Source organism: Theobroma cacao, chromosome 2 (assembly GCF_000208745.1).
Source record: "Theobroma cacao cultivar B97-61/B2 chromosome 2, Criollo_cocoa_genome_V2, whole genome shotgun sequence".
Taxonomy (NCBI): domain Eukaryota; kingdom Viridiplantae; phylum Streptophyta; class Magnoliopsida; order Malvales; family Malvaceae; genus Theobroma; species Theobroma cacao.
Window position 1 is genome coordinate 39,738,335 of NC_030851.1, and position 19,219 is coordinate 39,757,553.

Consider the following 19,219-nt stretch of genomic DNA (forward strand, 5'->3'; position numbering starts at 1 on the left):
TAATTTCATGTCTTCTTGTGTTGTGTCCACAATTACCAAATTTGTCTTTAAACGCAATTAATCCATGGACACCTCTCCGCTTATCCACTAGAGTGGATTGTATTTAGTCTTGATACTAGTTCTTGTTTCAAACCCAATTGAATATTAATCAAAATGAAAGAAAAATAAGAGAGAAAAGGGTGAAATTAAACAGCACACCATCCTTCATCGATCAAAAAATTATAATAAATAGAGTATTTCAATGTCACATTAAACAGGTAAAAAGAATTTCCAGAATTTATAAATGTAGATGTTGCACGTCTCTTCGAGTTAATTTTTTTAAAAAAGAAAGTAATAATTTGATGACATAATTAACTAACAAAAACTTAATGTATGTTTGTATTTGAAATCAAAACGTTACAAAAATTAGTAATAATAAAAAACACCGAGCTAAGTGCATGTGATTTGTTAATTAACTGGATTAGTATTTGGCACGTGTTTTTACTTTCAATAAATAAATAAATTCTTAGAAACTGCAAAACCTGCTAAAATATTTGGGGGGCCTTAATAGCAAGGCCTAGATTCCATACAAGTGAAGAAACCTTTGACATCCGCCCAAACTTCAAACCCCGTCATTCCCGACCCTTAATTTCGTTTCCTTGCAAAGAAAACCTTTTCTCAAGAGTCTGCTTCGCCCAGTTCCCAGATTCAACGATAAAACTCCCAATCTTTCCAACCTTTGACTTGAATTTTCTTATAGGATTGGGCATTTAGCTGTGTCATTCCCTTATATCTCACAACCCAAAGCTATGTAAGCCTTTAAAGCCTCCAGCTAAATATGCCTCCACGTCTCAATCATTACGTATGCTCCAGCCTTAACTTCCCTTCTTTTTGACACTTGGTTTCCATTCTTTGGTTCAGAATATCACGGGTTTCTTCGATATCATCATAGCCATGAAAAGAACTTGAGGAAAGAGCTAGCATCCGAAGATCAGCAGTAAGGGGTTTATATCCAATACCAGGTTTCCCCGTTTGCATTGCCAGAGCGATGATTCCGATGAAGAGGAGAAACTCAGCGGCTACGCTGATCGTGTGCCTGGCTCTCTTTGCGTTTTTCTTTGTATTTGAGATCAACCTGTCTTCCATTTTCAGATTGATTGCAACTCGTTCGACCGGTATTCAAGGTATGCATGCATTATCAAAACCTTTATTTTTCTCTCTTCAATGATGTATTCCTCTCTCAGGCATCCCCATACCAAAACCATTTTGCATGTTCATGGTCGATTTTTCTCTTCTTTGTAAGGGCAATTGTAGAATCTTGAAAACCAGAGGTCTAGGATTGATTGAAGGAGGCTGCTGCATAGAGGAATTAGGGCAGCCCCGGAAACTGTCTATTCAATCTCTTTCTTTGTCGTCCAAGACAATGTCATGGTGTTAAAGTTGATCACGTTTATTGCATCTATTAATTTTATTTTCAATGGTCAAAGGGTCGAATTTTAAGCACCCGAGTATTTGATTCATTGATTAGTATATAATCTCTTATCTAAATAACAGAGTTCGAATTTCCCATCTTCCAAATATAAAAAAAAAAAGTCGAATCTCAATGATCTAATAGTTTATGGTATTGGGACCCAAAGCTATTCTTGAGTTCAAATATATATTATTCTTTCTTATTATTCTCTATTTCTCTTGTTTTCTCTATTAATTTAGCCGATAAAGACTACTCTAAAATGTTAAAATTTTAGTGTAATGGTATATTTTGGTATAAAGATTTGAGAGAGTGAATTTAATTATAATTTCAAATCTTAAAAAAAAACTCATGTATTGTACTTATTTATTCAATTAAATCTCTTATTTCTTGTAAACTGTTAATTTAAATATAATAAAAAATAAAAAATTAGTTAAATAAATAGATTATAACACAACTTTTTTACGGTTCACAAAAATGAATATATACAATTTACAAGAAGGATAATATTAATTCTCATGATGTTATAGAAATTTATCTTTATTTATTTTTCATGAAAAGATGGAGGTTGATTTTTAGTATAAGGCCACGATTAGTGATGGCAATGGATATCTTTTAATAAGATATCTACATATATCCAATTTGTTTATTAGAATATCAATACCTTATATTCGTATTTAACACGAATAGATCGAGCTAATTTAGCCGTGACATTGTTTGTGATTGCAGAATCGGAACGTTTGGAACTGAAACCAATGAGAACGCAGGAACCGTTAATAAAAGCAATAGGCAAAGAGGCCCGGCCGCTTCAGCAATCCCCTCCACAGAGACAAATTATCAGCTGCGACCGTTCCCATAGAGAATATGATCTCTGTTCGATAAACGGCCCCACTGTCGTGGACCCCAACACCTCTACATTCTTCCTCATGGACCCCACCACATCCAGTCCACAGTCCACGGTGGAGAAAATCAAGCCCTATCCAAGAAAATGGGAGAATTTTCCAATGGCGAGAATCAAAGAGCTGACCATCACATCGAGCCCATCGGGCCCACGATGCAAGGTCCGACATAAGGCCCCGGCCATTGTATTCAGTGCGGGAGGGTACACGGGAAACGTTTTCCATGATTTCAATGATGGATTCATCCCACTTTTCATCACCGTCGACTCCATCTATCAGAAACAAGATGTCATCCTTGTGATATCTGAGGCACGTGATTGGTGGGTAAGCAAGTACAGAAATTTGCTTGATGTTTTCAGCACACACAAAATAGTAAGCCTGGACAATGACACTTCCACGCACTGTTTTCCTTCTGCCACACTAGGCCTCATATCATATGGTTTCATGGCATTAATGCCAAACTCGTCACAAACATTACTTCATTTCCGTGCCCTCCTAGACCAAGCATTTGGTCATGGCAAGAACAACCCTTACTCCATCTCTAATGAATTTTTGAAATTCAGTAGGAAGCCGAGACTCGTGTTTATCAACCGACTGAGAGGCCAAGGACGAGAAATTTTGAACAAAGATGAAGCAAAGCGAGTAGCGGAGGAGATCGGGTTTGATGTCATTTCGTTTGAGCCAACGGATAGGACTTCGTTGGACCAAGTTTATGCATTGCTAAATTCTAGCCATGCAATGGTTGGGATGCACGGGGCAGCACTTACACACTTGTTGTTCCTCCGGCCGGGGTCGGTGCTGGTGCAAGTGATGCCGCTAGGGACTAATTGGGCGGGGAAGATGTGCCATGGGGAACCAGCTAGGGCGATGGGGATAGAGTACATGGAATACAAGATTGATGTAAAGGAGAGTAGCCTAGTGGAGAAGTATGACAAGGATGACATGGTGATTAAGGACCCAGCTGGTCTTCAAGGAAAGAAGTGGTCGCTTGATGTTATGAAAATATATTTGAAGGAACAAAATGTTAAACTAGATTTGGTTAGGTTTAGGGAATGTCTGAAGGAAGCTTATAGGAAAGCCAAGGTGTTCATGGAGAAAGAGGGATGAATGTTTGAGTGGACACCAATTCCCATACATAAAAAGTGGTTCATCAACATTTCAAGCCATGAATCTTAAAAGAAACCCTTGTATTTTAATAATTTATTCGATTAAATCCTGTTTATTACATTTAAATGAATTTTAAATTTTGATTTAAGATCAAATAAGTTCTTAATTTTAATAAAAATTTAACCGTTATTAAATTCAATGTAAATTAACTTTTTTTTACCCATGTGAAATATGATTTTGGTAAATTGATGTGACTATATGATAGTTAATGTAACCAAAAAACTCAACCCAATATGGCCATGTCAACTACTACATGACCAAGTCTCTTGTGATACAAAAAGATCGATTGACATTAATACTAAAATCAATTAAATTTTCAAGATTAAGCTTTTCAGTTGTAAATCAAAAAGAAATGATCACGATACAACAACTTTCTTAAAGACTTAAGCCAAATTTTAATCAGCAATGGCATAGAAGTTAGTACTTACTTTTCAAAAGGAGACATGAAGATCTTCAAACCCTGTTTCGTGCCATTTATTCCATGGTAGGTAGCGGTCTATATTTTTTCATGTTTGTAGTTGCCCTCAAATGCGCATTAATTCTTGGAATTTCTTTTGAAAAAATAATAAAGAAAGTAAGCAATTGCCACAAGGAAAGAGACAAAATGTTGAATTATTTCATTTTTTCCATGAAAAACAATGTAAAGTGGCTGAAAATACTTTTGAAATATGCATGCACTTCAGTGTTAGATCGAAGAACCAATCCCTTTTATTTTATTTTATTTATTTTCATTAAGGAGAATAAGGTTATAATTATTTAAACAAGTTAGCTAATTAAGTCCAAAATTTGATGGCTTGTTTAGTGTTTGCCGACAACCCTTTTTCTGTCCATAATTCCTAAATATTGACAGATGGATTTCAAGCTGCAAAGTAATCTCTTGTACTCTCTCTTTACTTCCATTATCTCTCCCCAAAGAAATAATTCATGTTCTTCAGCAGCAAAGCCTCCAGAAGCCAGCACTACTTCTCTGTTCAATTCCCATTTCCGGATAGATTTCAGGTACAGTTTTTCTGCAGAATGTGAATTCTTAACGATCCTTTTCTTCCCTAGGCAGCTAGCTGCATGCCATGGCATTAACCTTCCCTGCAAGGCTGCAGCCCCTCCTTCCATCTTTACCTTTGCATGTCTTCAAAATGAAATCTTAGTAGCCATTAAAGCAAAGATTTTTGCCCGTCAAATGTTTTGGTGCATTAATTTCTGAAAGGATTTTATCTATATATACATATATATATATATATATATATATATTCCAGGCGATGAAGAAGGGAAGGGGATCGAAAGCAGCAGCTATTGCCACGATCCTGTTTTGCTTGTTGTTGCTGTGGTTTCATACGATGAGCCTGTCGTCAATCTCGAGGATAAACAACATAACAGCAACGACGACGTCGTCGACGACGACGACGACGGTGTTTCCGACCAAGATCGGTCAAGGTACGATTCCCGGTAACATGAAACGCCTTAAATTTTCCTGTGGATGCGTTGGAGGGTTTTGTCTGTTTCCACCAACCACACACAAATTCGACGACTCTTTGCGTTGATTCTTGTTGTGTTGCTTAATAATAATAAAATTAATATTTACTCTTTCTATCTTTTTTTATATTACAAATTTATTTTTACTTGTTTATATTAAAAATATTAAATATTTATATTATAAAAAATTCTATATGTAACATAAAATTCATTAACGTTCAAAGTCTATATCTTAATAATCTCTGTGAAAATAAATAAAAAAAATATTTGGAGACGGATTATTAATTTTTATGTCTTTTAAGAAAATAATATTAAGTATATTTTATGTTTATATAAAAATTTTTTTGATAGTTCATGGGAATCTAGAGTTGCTGATCTACCAACTTAACATGTGGAATTGGCATCTGTGTAGTTAGGTTTGTCTTCTTCTTAAATTTGGTTCATTGACTTAATTCATTTGGAGAATAATTTACATGTTAATTATTATACTATTTTATTGAATTACATTCTAACCAATTAAATTCAGTTTTTTTACAAATATTTTGTACTATAAACATACTATTTCTTTTTATCTTATAGATTTGATCAAATTTTTTTATAATTTAAACTTCTTAATTAGCTTTCAAATTAAAAAAAGCTCAAAATCAAATTGTTGGGTCATATTCATCTCAAAATATAAAAATGTTGTTGTTTTTATCTTCGGTACTTATTGCTAAGATATTACGTATAGTGTCTTTTTTTACTTTTCACTTGTATAATTAATTTGAATTTATATATATATATAGAAAATGACGCTTCATAATCAAAAGATATTATTACACTGTCACTATATAAAATATAAACTATTTAAATAAATAGATAATTAGCTAAGTTAAACAATAAGGTAGTATGCTCTATATTAATCCTAATATACACTTAAAAGTCTTTGTATCTCATGCTGTAATAGTTATATATATATATAGATAAATCATATAAACTAATAAAATAACATTAGGTTGGACAATTATATTGATTTCGGTTAAATTTCACATTATAATATGAATTTTTAATTATATAATGAAATATGAACAGTAATCATTTCTGATACTAATAGGGGTCATTATTCAAAAAATTATGTTTTTTTTTAAATTGCAGAAAAAACACGTGTCGCAATGCAAACTGTGAAAAGCCAGAACCGCCAACCTATGCAACGTGCCCAACAGGTACAATTACCATTGACTAGCCAGATCAGCTGCAACCGTACCTATCTACGCTACGATCTTTGCTCGATCAACGGCCCAACTGTCTTAGACCCCACCACCTCCACATTCTTCACCATGGGCCCCACCAGCACCGTCCAAGTGGAGAAAATCAAGCCGTACCCGAGAAAATACGAGGATTACATCATGGCCCAAATCAAAGAGCTCTCCCTTACCTCTGGCCCCACAAGCCCACCATGCAAGATCCAACACGATGCTCCGGCCCTTGTGTTCAGTGCGGGAGGGTACACTGGAAATTTCTTCCATGATTTCAATGATGGGTTTATCCCTCTCTTCATCACCGTTAGTTTTATCTTCCCCAACCGTGATTTCATCATGGTGGTCTTGCAGGCCCGTGATTGGTGGCCCAGTAAGTATGCAGATTTACTAAAGGTTTTCAGCGAGCACCCTGTTGTCACCCTTGAAAAGGATAGTGCCACACATTGTTTTCCTTCAGCCACTTTAGGCCTCATGTCGCACGGTTTCATGACTATAGACCACACATTAATACCAAGCTCGAAAACATTCATGCATTTCCGACATCTCCTAGAAAAAGCCTATGACCATGGTCGAAGTTCAATTTCCTCTCCTCAGCATCGTCCAAACTCCTTGAACCGACCACGCCTCATCCTAGTGAGTCGCAAACACAACGTAGCGCGGACGATAATGAATCAAGAAGAAGTAATTCAAGTAATGAAAGAAATTGGATTTGATGTCATTGTGTTTGAACCAAGGCGTGACACATCTCTTGACGAGTCCTACGCATTGATAAATTCGAGCCATGCAATGGTTGGGGTGCATGGGGCGGGTCTTACACATGCATTGTTCCTCCGGCCGAGGTCAGTGTTCATACAAGTGGTTCCAATTGGGGTTGATTGGGCAGCGGATGTGTTCTTTGGGAGAATGGCAAGAGGCATAAACTTGGAGTATATTGAATATAAGATTGGGGTTGAAGAAAGTAGCTTAGTTAAAAAGTATGGAAAAGATAATATGTTATTAAAGGATCCCTATGCTCTTCAAAAGAAAGGGTGGCCAATAGAGATTATGGACATATATTTAAAGGAACAAAATGTCAAGCTTGATTTGCTAAGGTTTAGGAAAAGTTTGGAAGGTGCTTATCATTTGGCAAAGAAGTTCATGCATAAGGAAGGGTAATACTTATTTTTATTGCCCTCATCAATTGTACTTATTTTTAATCTTCAATGAGAGTTTGTATATTTGTTAAAATTCATTTTTAAAAGTTTTAAAATTTCATTAATGATATATTATAAAATAATAATTAAAAAAAACTCTAAATTTATTTATTCTTGTTGTTCTTGTTATAATTAATTTGTTACTCTTCCCCTTCCCTTTTTTAAGTTTCTTTTAGATTAATGGTTATATGGGTTCATTGCAATAACTACAACAACAACAACAACAACAACAACAATAAAGAGTTTGGATTTTGATCTGATACCATAACAATAAGAAGTATCTGCATCACATATTTAGTTCAATGATAAGTACGTGTATCCATTATTTAAAAAATTTAATTCAAATCCCCCTCCAACAAAATAAAATAAGATCAAGTATTTGATAATTACTTACCAAAATCACATAATATACTGTTAATTATTATTATAATCATAAGTTGTAATTTTAGTAATGACACATTAAATCTTGTGAATTTTTTTTATGGTCATTTGATAATAAAATCTTATGAATTTACAATTTCTGTAATTATGGTAATGACATGTCAAATCTTGTAAATTTTTAACTTTCACAGTAATTTTGATAATAAAATCTTTTGAATTTTCAATTTTCAATTTTTTTATTTTTAAAATAGGCTTAGGTAATCTATTTTTGTTGTAATTTTGGTAATGAGACATAAAATCTTATGAATTTTTAATTTTTATGGCAATTTCAGTAATAAAATCTTATAAATTTTCAATTTTCATAATTATAATAATAACACATCAAATCTTGTGAATTTTTCATTTTTATGTTAATTTTAATAAAGTCATTTGAATTATCAATTTTCATAATTATGGTAATAATACATCAAATTTGGTGAATTTTCAACTTTCATAATAATTACCATGTCAATTTTTATTCTTCTCACGAGCTCAAATTTCAATCCAAAAGATATGCTTAATCAGTAGAGGAAGACCTTTATTTATAAGCCTAAAACTCATCCTATTTTTTACTAATATGGGATCCATGATTTTACCCCATCTAATAATGTGATGCTCTAGTTGTACAAGCTTTTTTACCTATAGAGGAAAGGGACTCACCTTGATTCGAGCTTACCTTAACCCTAGTATCTCATTATATTTGAATAAGTTCTGATACCATTTGTCATGGACTCATTTTTTCAACTCAAAAAATATATCTATTAAGTGGAAGAACGTCTTTATTTATAATCTCAAAACTCATCTCATCTCTTAAGTAGTAATTTGCAATTTTGGTAATATTTCGTCAAATCTGGTAAATTTTGTAATAATTTTGATAATGCCACCTCAATTGTTATTCTTATATTTACAATAGTTAGAAATATTTGTTCAATTACTTACCAAAATCATATAATATATACTATTTATTATTATAAGTAATAAATTATTAATTTAGCAATATCTCGTCAAATTCGATAGATATTGTGGTAATTTTGGTAATGTTATGTCAATTTTTATTCTTATCTTCACAATAGGTAGAAAATTTTGATCAATCACTTACGCAAATCATATAATATATCATTTATTATTATAAATAATAATTTATAATTTTGGTTATAACTCGTCAAATTCGATACATTTTGTAATAATTTTGATAATGTCATGTCAATTTTCATTCAAATCTTCACAATAGTAAAAATCTTTTATCAATTACTTACTAGAATTATATAATATACTAATTATTATTATAATTAATAATTTATAATTTTGGTAATATCTCTTCAAATCCAATAAATTCTATAATACTTTTGATAATGCCACACCAAGTTTTTTATTCTTGTTTTATCATTAGTCAAAATTTTTTATTTCTTAATAGTGACAATAATATTTTTTAAAAAATAAAAAAATTAAATTAAAACCAAACTAAGAAAGTTTAAAATAGCAATAGTGGTAAATATGGTAACTAATATCAAATTACACCAAAATTTAGTGGAGGAAGCTCATTCTTTTACTGATATGGGATTCATAATATTTTATGCTTTCTAATTGTTAAACACATTTATTGCACTAGTTCTTTCATTTATAAAAAAATAGAACCCACTTTCGTTAGAACGTACCTCAACTTTGATATCTCTTATGTGGGTCATACATTAATAAAGATTTAGACAAGTTTTGATACTACTTGTCATTTGTATCTTTTATGAGGGTCCATATAAGTAAAAATTGAGATAAGTTTTGATACCACTTGTCACTAATATCTCTCATGAAAGTTTTACATTAGTGAGGTTTTGGATAAGCTCTGATACCACTTACCAAAAGTTGGCCCACATTTTCATTTTAAAAAACATATCTATTAAGTGAAGCAAAATTCTTAGGTATAAGTGCTTGTTTGGCTTTTTTTTTTTTTCAATTTATCTATCTTTTCAAAATAAAACCTGAGTCAAACAGGATTTTCAAAAGCTCTTAAAAAATTAACTTTTTTTTAAGGAACATAATTTTTTTAAAAAAAGAGCTATATGAAAAGCTCCAAAAAAGAGATTTTTTTTCTCTTTTTTTAAAACACGTCAGCTTTTTAAAAATTTTTTTTCCAAAAATGTCCTAAACTATTAAAAAAAATTTCAACATTACCTTTTCAAAAAATACCTTTCTCTCAATCGATCTTCCTCTCCTTTCAATCTCTCTGCAAATCGCGATCTCCCTCTCCTCTACTTCTCTCTTCAAAGACTACTAGAAATAAAAATAAAGTAAACAACCTAGTAACAAAAAAATTAAAATATAGCGCAAAGTGAGATTTGGTCACTACCAAAATCTTACTTCAAGTGTGTACAGATGTTATTCGTAAGTGTGAAAAATCAAGAATTTCATTCAAAACTAAAAAATGAGAAGTTGTACTAGAGGAATTTAATACTCATATTAATAAAAACTATACTCAAAAACAATTAAAAAATGACTAGATAGTCTCAAGAGTGGATGGACTTTATGGAAACAATTGAAGCACAAAGAAACAAAGTTGGGTTAAAACCATGAGACGGAAACTATTGACGCTGATGCCACATGATGGGAAGCCAAAATAAAAGTTAAGTATTTTAAATTTTATATGTTTCAGCTATTGTAAATTATTTTACATATACAAGTCATTTAAAAGTTTCTTTTTCTTTGATGTTTATATAAACTAATCCAATTGGAAAATCAAGAGAGACTACAAGTAGAAAGTTTGATGAAATGTTAAATAGTTTATGTTTACTGGCTAATGAAATTGTCAAGGTTCTAAATTTTTAATTTGAAAAAGTTCTATCTAAAATTAAAAATGATCGTAGATATTGTTCTTATTTTTAAAGGTTCATTGGTGCTATAGATGGATCATATGTTCCTATTATTCTTGTTGCAATTGATTAAATTTATTTTATTAGCTGAAAAGGATATCCAACATACAACGTCATGTTAGTGTGTAACTTTGACATGCTTTTCACTTTTGTGGTTGTTGGTTGACCTGACACTACACATAACACCCGTATCTTTTCAATTGTGCTTGAAAAAATGAAAAACGTGTTCCCTCACCCTTCAAAAAGTACAACTTATAATTTTTATGATATAAAACTTGTCATTTTATATATTTATCTCTTGAATTTTTTTAATGAACTAATACTTAAATTTTTAACTTTTTTCTTAAGTAAATATTATGTAGTGGACGCTGGTTAGCCTAATTTAAAAAGTATCTAGCATTCTATAAAGGTAAAAAATATTACATTCTTAATTTTAAAAGTTACAATCAACCAGAAGGTATAGAAGAAACATTCAACCATACACATTATTCATTAAAAAATATCATTGAACAAACAATTGAAGTTTGGAAGAACAGGTAACATATTTTACGTGATATGAAGCCATTTTCGTTGACAAAATAGGAAAAGATTAATATTGCAACAACGACACTTCATAACTAAATTAAATAATGTGGTGTTATAGATGAGGAGTTTGATAGATGTGATCGTAATCCCAATTATATTCTTGAGAGTTAAAAAGAAAGAAGTAATTATGAAGAAATAGATTCATATAGTTATAGAAGAGCATTGGATGATAGCTACATGGGTAGAATTCGTAACTAAATAGTTGCTGCATTGATGGAAAATAGAAATAATTTATTTATGAGTTATTTATGAAGGATGTGTTACTTATAAATTATCTGTGGAACTTTTTTTTACGATTTATTATTAATTATAAACTTTATGTTATAAAAAAATATTTTTTATATTTCCAAAAATTTATTTTAAATAGATAAAAACATAAAATTAACTTTTTTCCTTTGTGAATAAAGAAATTCATGATTAATAGAAAGTTATTTATTAAATACCTTTTATGGCTATTTTAACCAAAATTAAAGCTTGTATAAGTGTTTTACCAAACAGCTTATTTATAAAAAAGAGTTTATAAAAATAAATTTATCAAACAGCTTTAACTTAATTTTAATAATAAATTTTAAGTTTTTTTTTTAAAAAAGCAAGACTCTAAGCTAAACACCAATCTTATCACATGATGGTCCCATATTAGCGTAGATTTAGGTAGGTTCTGATACTACTTGTCACAGATGGTCTCACATTAGTGAAAAATTATGTAAGTTTTGATACCACTTATTACAGGTTCACATTTTGTGAAGGAAAGTATCACGAACCCATGTTTTTAACTCAAAAGAAATACCCGATAGGCGATGGACGGTCCATATTTATACACTAAAGACCAATCGTATCTCATTAGTGAAGATTCAAGTAAGCTTTGATACCATTTATTACAGGTTAACATTTTGTGAATGAAGGTGTCACAGCCCACTTTTGCAATCCAAAAAAATTACCTGATAAATGATGGAAGATCCATGTTTATGTATCCAAGACTCATCATATCTCATTAATAAAGATTTAGGTAAGCCTGATGCCATTTGTCACAGATAGTCCCACATTAGTTAAGTTTTAGGTAAGTTTTGATGTCACTTATTAGAAGTTCACATTTTATGAAAGAAGGTGTCACGGGACTATCTTTCCAACTCAAAAGAAATGCTTGATAGATGATGAAAGGCTTATGTTTATATATCCAAGACCCATCGTATATTTTACTAATGTAGGATCTATGATATTCCACCTTACCTATTATGCAATGCCCTCGTTGCATTATGTCTTTACCCACAGAAGGACTTTTATAAGTGATGGAAGGCTTATTTTTATATACCTAAACCCCACCTCATCTCTTACTGATATGAGATCCGTGATAAAAGTCCTTACTTATAAAGTAAATACTCATCTTATCTCTTACTGATATGGGATCTGTGATATTCTCCACCTAATTATGCAATATTCTCACTGCATTCGTTTTTTTTTTCACCATTTGAGGAATAATTTATAATTTTGGTAATATCATATATAATTCGGTATGTATTGTAATAATTTTGGTAATGCCATATCAATTTTTATTATTATAAGTAATAATTTATAATTGTGGTAATATCTCAAAAAAATTGATAAATGTTGTAATAATTTTGGTAACGTTAAGTCGGTTTTATTATTATAACTATTAATTTATAATTTTAGTAATATCTTGTAAAATCTGATAAATGTTGTAATAATTTTAATAATATCACGTCAATTTTCATCATTCTAAGTAATAATTTATAATTTTAATGATATCTTGTAAAATCTGGTAAATATTGTAATTATTTTGGTAACCATCATCAAATCACACCAAAACTTAGGTGCCTGAAATAATATAAAAAGCAGGTGGCAGAACGCGAACAAAGCCAGTGAGAGAGACTGGTCAACCTTTTATTCTCCTATGTATCTCATCTCTGTCAGTTTGTCTGAAAAGAACATCAATGGAGTCGAAGCTACTTGGGCAATCATTTCCTTCCATTCTGAACCAGAATGCTGCGAAATTTGCAACACCCAAATCCCGTTTCACACAGAGAACAACTCTCAAAGTCGTGGGTTCGAACTTTGGTGCAAATGTGTCTCCCTCTCTGCGAGTTTCCTCACCTTCATCAGCCATAAGGTGAGATGAAATGTTGTTCTTTTCTTTTTTGTTCTTGTTGGGTACTTAGTTTTCCTTCCTGGTTTATGATTTTGTTCATTCATTATGGGATTTCTTGGGTATTTTAGCTAATGAAAAGCGGTGAAAAGAGGTCCTTTTTCAAAGTTTTGCTCAGTAAGGAAGACAGAAAGGAGGAAGTAAAGGGAAAAAATGTTTAATCCAATGGTTATTTTAGACAAAAGAAAGCTGGTTTTGAAACAGACCATTAGATCAAAATCCTTTCCATTTCTTCACCTGTGATGCGTACTTGTAACGCATGAAAAACATATCGACTTGTTTCTGACAGTTGCCGGCATCCTTGTCGTACAGGTTTTCAAAGAAGCAAAGGATGGATGAGAGTGAGACCCTGACCCTCAAGAATATAAGACACTCCTTAATTCGACAGGAAGATAGCATAATATGCAGCCTTTTGGAGAGATCTCAGTATCGTTACAATCAAGATACATATGATAAACATGCATTCTCCATGGAAGGATTTCATGGGTGTTTGGTTGAGTACATGGTCAGAGAAACTGAAAAGCTCCATGCTCAGGTTCCGTTATTTCTACACAGAAAATGTTAGGTAAAGTACAGATTATGTCATGAGAGGAACACTATGATGATTTTTCTATGCAAAAATATATAGGTGGGCAGATACAATAGTCCAGATGAGCACCCCTTCTACCCACAGCATCTACCAGAACCAATGCTGCCACCTCTGCAATACCCAAAGGTCAGATGTCAGATGTTAATGTTTTAATATAGACATAAATAATAGGAAGTGATTTGTGATTTCTTCTTCAGCAATGCTCCAACGTTTTAAAATTTAGGCTTCATAATCTTGTATATAAGATGCTATATCATAGTTTTGGTTGTCTATTGGCTGACAACTCTACTTGACCAAAACCCTTTACTCATTGACAGATATTATCACTTTGATTAGCAGTTATCATCTATTTTCATTCATAACTTTTGCCATATCCATTAACCATTGGGCATTTCTTCTGATTAATACTAGGTTTTGCATCCCTGTGCTGATTCAATTAATATAAACGATATGATTTTGACTGTGTACTTCGGAGATATTCTACCAAGATTGGTGCAAATGGGAGATGATGGTAACTATGGGTCTACTGCTGTTTGCGATACAATCTGCTTGCAGGTGTGCCTTTAAGCTGGCTTTTAGTTTTCAATTTTCATCATAAGTTTTCCATTATTCTATTTCATATTCCAATTTTAGTTAAATAAACTTGTAGTCTATCTCTGATTATTCAATTGACATAACCCACCATGGTTGCTTGTTCAATTGCCCTCCATTGGCATATCAATCCCCACAATGAAAAATGATCCTAGGAATTGCCTCCCTGCTTGATTATTGCTGGAAGCATGCGTACATGGCAGTGTAAACCGTCTGGATGCCCTGTGGCCCTGACCAGTCTGCTGCCATCCCTAAGCTCATTGATATCAATTTCCACATGAAAGTTTCCTAGTTGAAAACCTTGGTTATTTTTCCTACTTTTTAACTTGGTTTGCAGGCACTTTCAAAAAGAATTCACTATGGTAAGTTTGTAGCAGAGGCGAAATTTCGAGAATCCCCTACAGCTTTTGAGGCTGCCATCAAAGCACAAGTAAAGTGCCTTTCACATTTGTTCCAATTCATCCTTTTTGTTTGGGCTACTTCATACTTGCAACTGAGTTAACAAATATCCATCCTTTCCTTTCCTTTCGTTTCCTCCTATCCTGGGAATTTGCATCTAGCAGGACAGCTCTCGTTTGATGGAGTTGCTGACATATGAAACTGTGGAAGCAGCAGTGAAGAAGAGAGTGGCAATGAAAACCAAAGCATATGGTCAAGAGCTAAACCAGACTGATGATACAGCACATGCAGATCCTGTATACAAAATCCAGCCAAATCTGGTTGGCTATCTCTATGACAATTGGATCATGCCCTTAACAAAGAAAGTTCAGGTTGAATACCTGTTGAGGAGGCTGGACTGACCAACAAGGGAAAAGAAACCACATCATTTTCTGAACATCAGTATCTTTTATCAGGTTAAATTACATCGTTTCCGAGTTTCATAGCACAGCTTTCTCAGCAAATCTCCGTTAGTTATGTTCTTCATAAGAAATGAAAACGTTTTCGAATCAGAGAAGCTCTTCCCTTCTACAGCACACCATCAGGCAGCAAATGCTAGCTGCAAGCCAGTGTTGCATCCACATTCGGTTCAGAAAAGACAGCTTCTCTACAGTAGATTTTCTTTTCAGTTTATATTTACAACAGTGAAAACTTTGTTAAATGGATGTCATTTTCAACTTTTGAGCTGGAAATTGAATGAAACTTGATCCCCACCATGTGAGATTGCTTCTTTAGTCATCACATCATCGTATTATAATATTAGAGCATAATCATTAATTATTTTTGCACATAAATGGATTAAAATTAGAAGACTTCATCAATCTTCTATCAATTACCTTATCATCTTTGTTCCTTTTCTTGACATAGCAGCCTCAAGTATAACTTTTTTTTGTCTACTGTTTGCATAATTTTATCATTTTTATTCCGAATCGATATGTCAATGAACAAAATATTTATTATGTTTAAAACATCTTAATTCGAATTTTATTATTTGATAAAGTATTCAAATTTTATAACTATCATATAAACTTTGCTCCAAAGTAAAGATTTTGTTAGATACTACTTTGCATTTAATTTAATTAATCAGTAATTATTATTTTTATGGATAAAAAAAAGGAATAAAAGAATTTTAAAACTTGGATTAAAGCCATGTGGGGATAAACAGAGTCCACAGTCAAATTACGTACAAATAGCAGAAAATCTGGAAAATGACAACAGATTCGCAGTCTCAATGTCATTTCAAATTTACAGAAACACCCTTCACAAAAGGTTAAATTCTCGAGAATCCCTACTTCCAAAGGCAGCCGCTTTTTTTCTTCTTCTTCACTGTACAACTAACAGCTGGATATTTGTCTTTAGCTTTTTTGGGATTTGTCGTTTGCTTTCTGCTTAACGCTTGAAGTCACTCAACAGAGGAAAGGTTTGCTCTCTCTTGAGAGAGAGGGAGACAGAGACAGAGAGAGGAAATGGAGAAAGCATTGACGAAAGTTGGAAGCTTGAAAGTTGGTGGGTTATGGATCTCGAAGAAAGCTAAGGAGGAGTTCTCTAACATTACTGAAGACCTCTCTGTAAGTGAAGTTTTTCTTTTTGTTTATGTTCATCTTTTCTTTTTTCTTTGTGTCTTTTTGGTTTTTGGTTTTCCCTTAGTCTTATGTTAGTGTTTTTGCTTCATGGCTGTGTAATGTGGGTTGATATAAGGATAGCCTTTCGATAGTTTTGTGTCGGCGGTATGGAATTGCTGGTGAAATGTAAGATCTGTGTGGGTTTTTCTAAGGAAAAAGAGTGATTTGAGAGATGGGGTTATGAAATTGAATGAAAACAGATTGAGAAAATGGATTACTGAGATGAAAATGTTTGATCATTGCTGCATTTTGGTTGGCTATTTCTCTGTTAAAAATTTATGTTTAGGACATACATTTCTTCATGTCAGGTGATAAGGATTGCATTTGGTGTTGGCAGTGATTCTTTTTTTAGGGTATTGTCTTGGAAGTGATTTGATCTTGCATAATTTGATGTAGTTTGGGGCAATGAGAGTATTGGTCTTGGAGTGGGATTTCGCTCATATCACTTTTCCCTTAAGTTTATTTGTTACATGTGGAATCATTGCAAACTGACTCTAGATCCTTAGCACGAGATTCTTTTCATTGATGAATATTGTTTAAACATTTCACTTTCCTAAATGGTTTATTCATAGTTATCGAGTGCCTGAGCAGCTGCTTATGTTAAAATTAGTGTATCTTATTGGTATGTAGTTGTGAAAAGGCATCACTGGTTTGAGCTTTAGAAGATTCATTAAAGTTTTTAAGCACCATATATTTGTCAAATGAATGAAATTGAAAATTTTGAGTGGGAAGGGACTTTAAAATAATTTTTTATCAGTTTGTGTGATCCTCTGATGTCTCGAGAAAAGAAGGGCTAGTACTAACATCAACTTTGAAGCATGCTTGCCGGTGGCATTATGTTTATAAAGTTAATGCTTCTTTAACCTTCTCTGAAATGTGGCTTACCAATGCAGACTTTCTCAAACACTGTTGAAGAGAAGGCAAAATGGATTTTCAACAAACTGAAAGGTACAGAACTATATATGCTTACTCCTGTTCACTTGTGTGTGTTAGTGTGGCAAAGCATAGACAGGGTAGAAAGTTATCATATATTTGTAAGTCAAGAGAAGTGGCAGTACCTAATTATTTGTACTCTTGAAATGCTTTGCATAGCCTAATTGGTAGGCCTACCTTCCTCCATAAAAGGAGGTCCCAAACTCAAATCCTTCTCGCCCATTCAACTATTAAAAGGGGAAAAATAAAAAGCTTTGCTATCAACTATTACTATATCTTGAAAATTTCATTTCCTACCCCGTGCATGAACATTGACACTAGTCAATGATGGTAAATATCATCAATCTCTGAATGAGGAATACAAACTAGAAATCTAGTGTCACAGTCAACTATCACGTAGTTGCGTTATAATTGACCACCCTGTTTGAATGTAGCAATATATTTTTATTAATGTGATGTTCAATCTGTGATTAATCTCCTCCTCTGGCATGCCTCAGCTTCTTGTTCTTCCAAATTAAAAGTAATTGTAGGGGTGGTCTCTCTTTTGCATGTGTTATTGATTTAATCTTTCTTTTGAGAATAATGTTATGCATGACTTGGTAGTGCTTGCTTTCTCGAATACACTGACAAAGCAATAAAGTAACTTCTCGTAGATTTTTCCATCAAATGATGCTTTTACATCATGGGCAAATTTATTCTTTTCCGAAGAATCATTAGGTGTGTGTATTCTATTAGCTTTTACCTATATGTTTTTGTTCCTCCAACAGGAAAGCCACTGAAAAGCTTGCCGGATCTCCTCCGAGAGTACAATTTACCACCAGGGCTCTTTCCCCAGAATGTTGTCTGTTATGAATTTGATGAATCAAAGGCCAAGCTGATTGTCTACTTGTCCTCCCCATGTGAGGTCAGCTTCAAGGATTCCTCTGTTATAAGGTATGCAACCCGAGTTAAAGGAATTCTCCTTAGGGGAAAGCTCACAGGAATCGAGGGAATGAAGACAAAGGTCCTAGTGTGGGTTAAGGTCACAAGTGTGGCAGTTGAAAGCTGCAAGTCCGACAAGGTATGGTTTACTGCAGGAGTTAAGAAGTCCAGACCAAAGGATGCTTATGAAGCACCCCGGGATGCTGTCCGAGTTGAAGAATTTTGAGTACAGAATATTCATCACTGTTATTTTGCTGGGATAGAGGGCATAACTATTGCTAGTTATTTTATATAATAACATATTTTTCCCCTTTATTTAACAAGATAAATCACATTACTACTCAGAAATCAAATCACCACTTGGAGAGCTTATTTGTAGACCTTGATGGCAGAATGCATCTTAGACTCAATATTCTTCACCCTCTATTAGCAGTAAGCATTGGCTGGATTGTTGAACTCCGACCGTATCATCTAATGCTTCCAATACTCTTGCCTTGCTGCTTCACATTTCATTGCAAGAGTGTGATCCCTATGAATTGTTATGTGGCTTTGAAATATATGGCAATGCTACCAATTTTCAATTATGATCTTTGGAGGACTTAAATTGGTTAATGGGAAATTCAGGAGATTCTCTCTCGGTCATGCTACTTGCTTCATCATTTTTGTCTCGAATATTTGTATCAA

The 19,219-nt window shown here is 33.0% G+C and overlaps 4 protein-coding genes across 6 annotated transcripts; all 4 read left to right on the forward strand.

Annotated features, from left to right (window-relative positions):
* Positions 873–3,523, forward strand: LOC18610311. Of its 3 annotated transcripts, none has more exons than XM_018115110.1 (3): positions 873–1,163; positions 2,177–2,666; positions 2,910–3,523. In XM_018115110.1, exons 1-3 carry the CDS (start codon positions 1,028–1,030, stop codon positions 3,451–3,453), a joined length of 1,170 nt encoding a protein of 389 aa, XP_017970599.1. In that variant the 5' UTR covers positions 873–1,027; the 3' UTR covers positions 3,454–3,523. The 3 variants fall into 3 exon arrangements, with proteins under 3 accessions (XP_017970599.1, XP_017970600.1, XP_017970598.1); XM_018115111.1 differs by having other exon boundaries at positions 2,913–3,523; XM_018115109.1 differs by having other exon boundaries at positions 2,177–3,523.
* Positions 6,126–7,376, forward strand: LOC18610312 (protein O-linked-mannose beta-1,4-N-acetylglucosaminyltransferase 2). The gene has a single exon (XM_018115185.1). It carries the CDS (start codon positions 6,135–6,137, stop codon positions 7,374–7,376), a length of 1,242 nt encoding a protein of 413 aa, XP_017970674.1. The 5' UTR covers positions 6,126–6,134.
* LOC18610313 (chorismate mutase 3, chloroplastic) lies at positions 13,197–15,794 on the forward strand. Its single transcript, XM_007045899.2, has 6 exons — positions 13,197–13,405; positions 13,754–13,976; positions 14,070–14,156; positions 14,442–14,585; positions 14,959–15,051; positions 15,185–15,794. The coding sequence occupies exons 1-6, from the start codon at positions 13,230–13,232 to the stop codon at positions 15,419–15,421; spliced, it is 960 nt and encodes a 319-aa protein (XP_007045961.2). The 5' UTR covers positions 13,197–13,229; the 3' UTR covers positions 15,422–15,794.
* LOC18610314 (uncharacterized protein At5g01610) lies at positions 16,281–19,119 on the forward strand. Its single transcript, XM_007045900.2, has 3 exons — positions 16,281–16,627; positions 17,575–17,629; positions 18,382–19,119. Exons 1-3 carry the CDS (start codon positions 16,526–16,528, stop codon positions 18,759–18,761), a joined length of 537 nt encoding a protein of 178 aa, XP_007045962.1. The 5' UTR covers positions 16,281–16,525; the 3' UTR covers positions 18,762–19,119.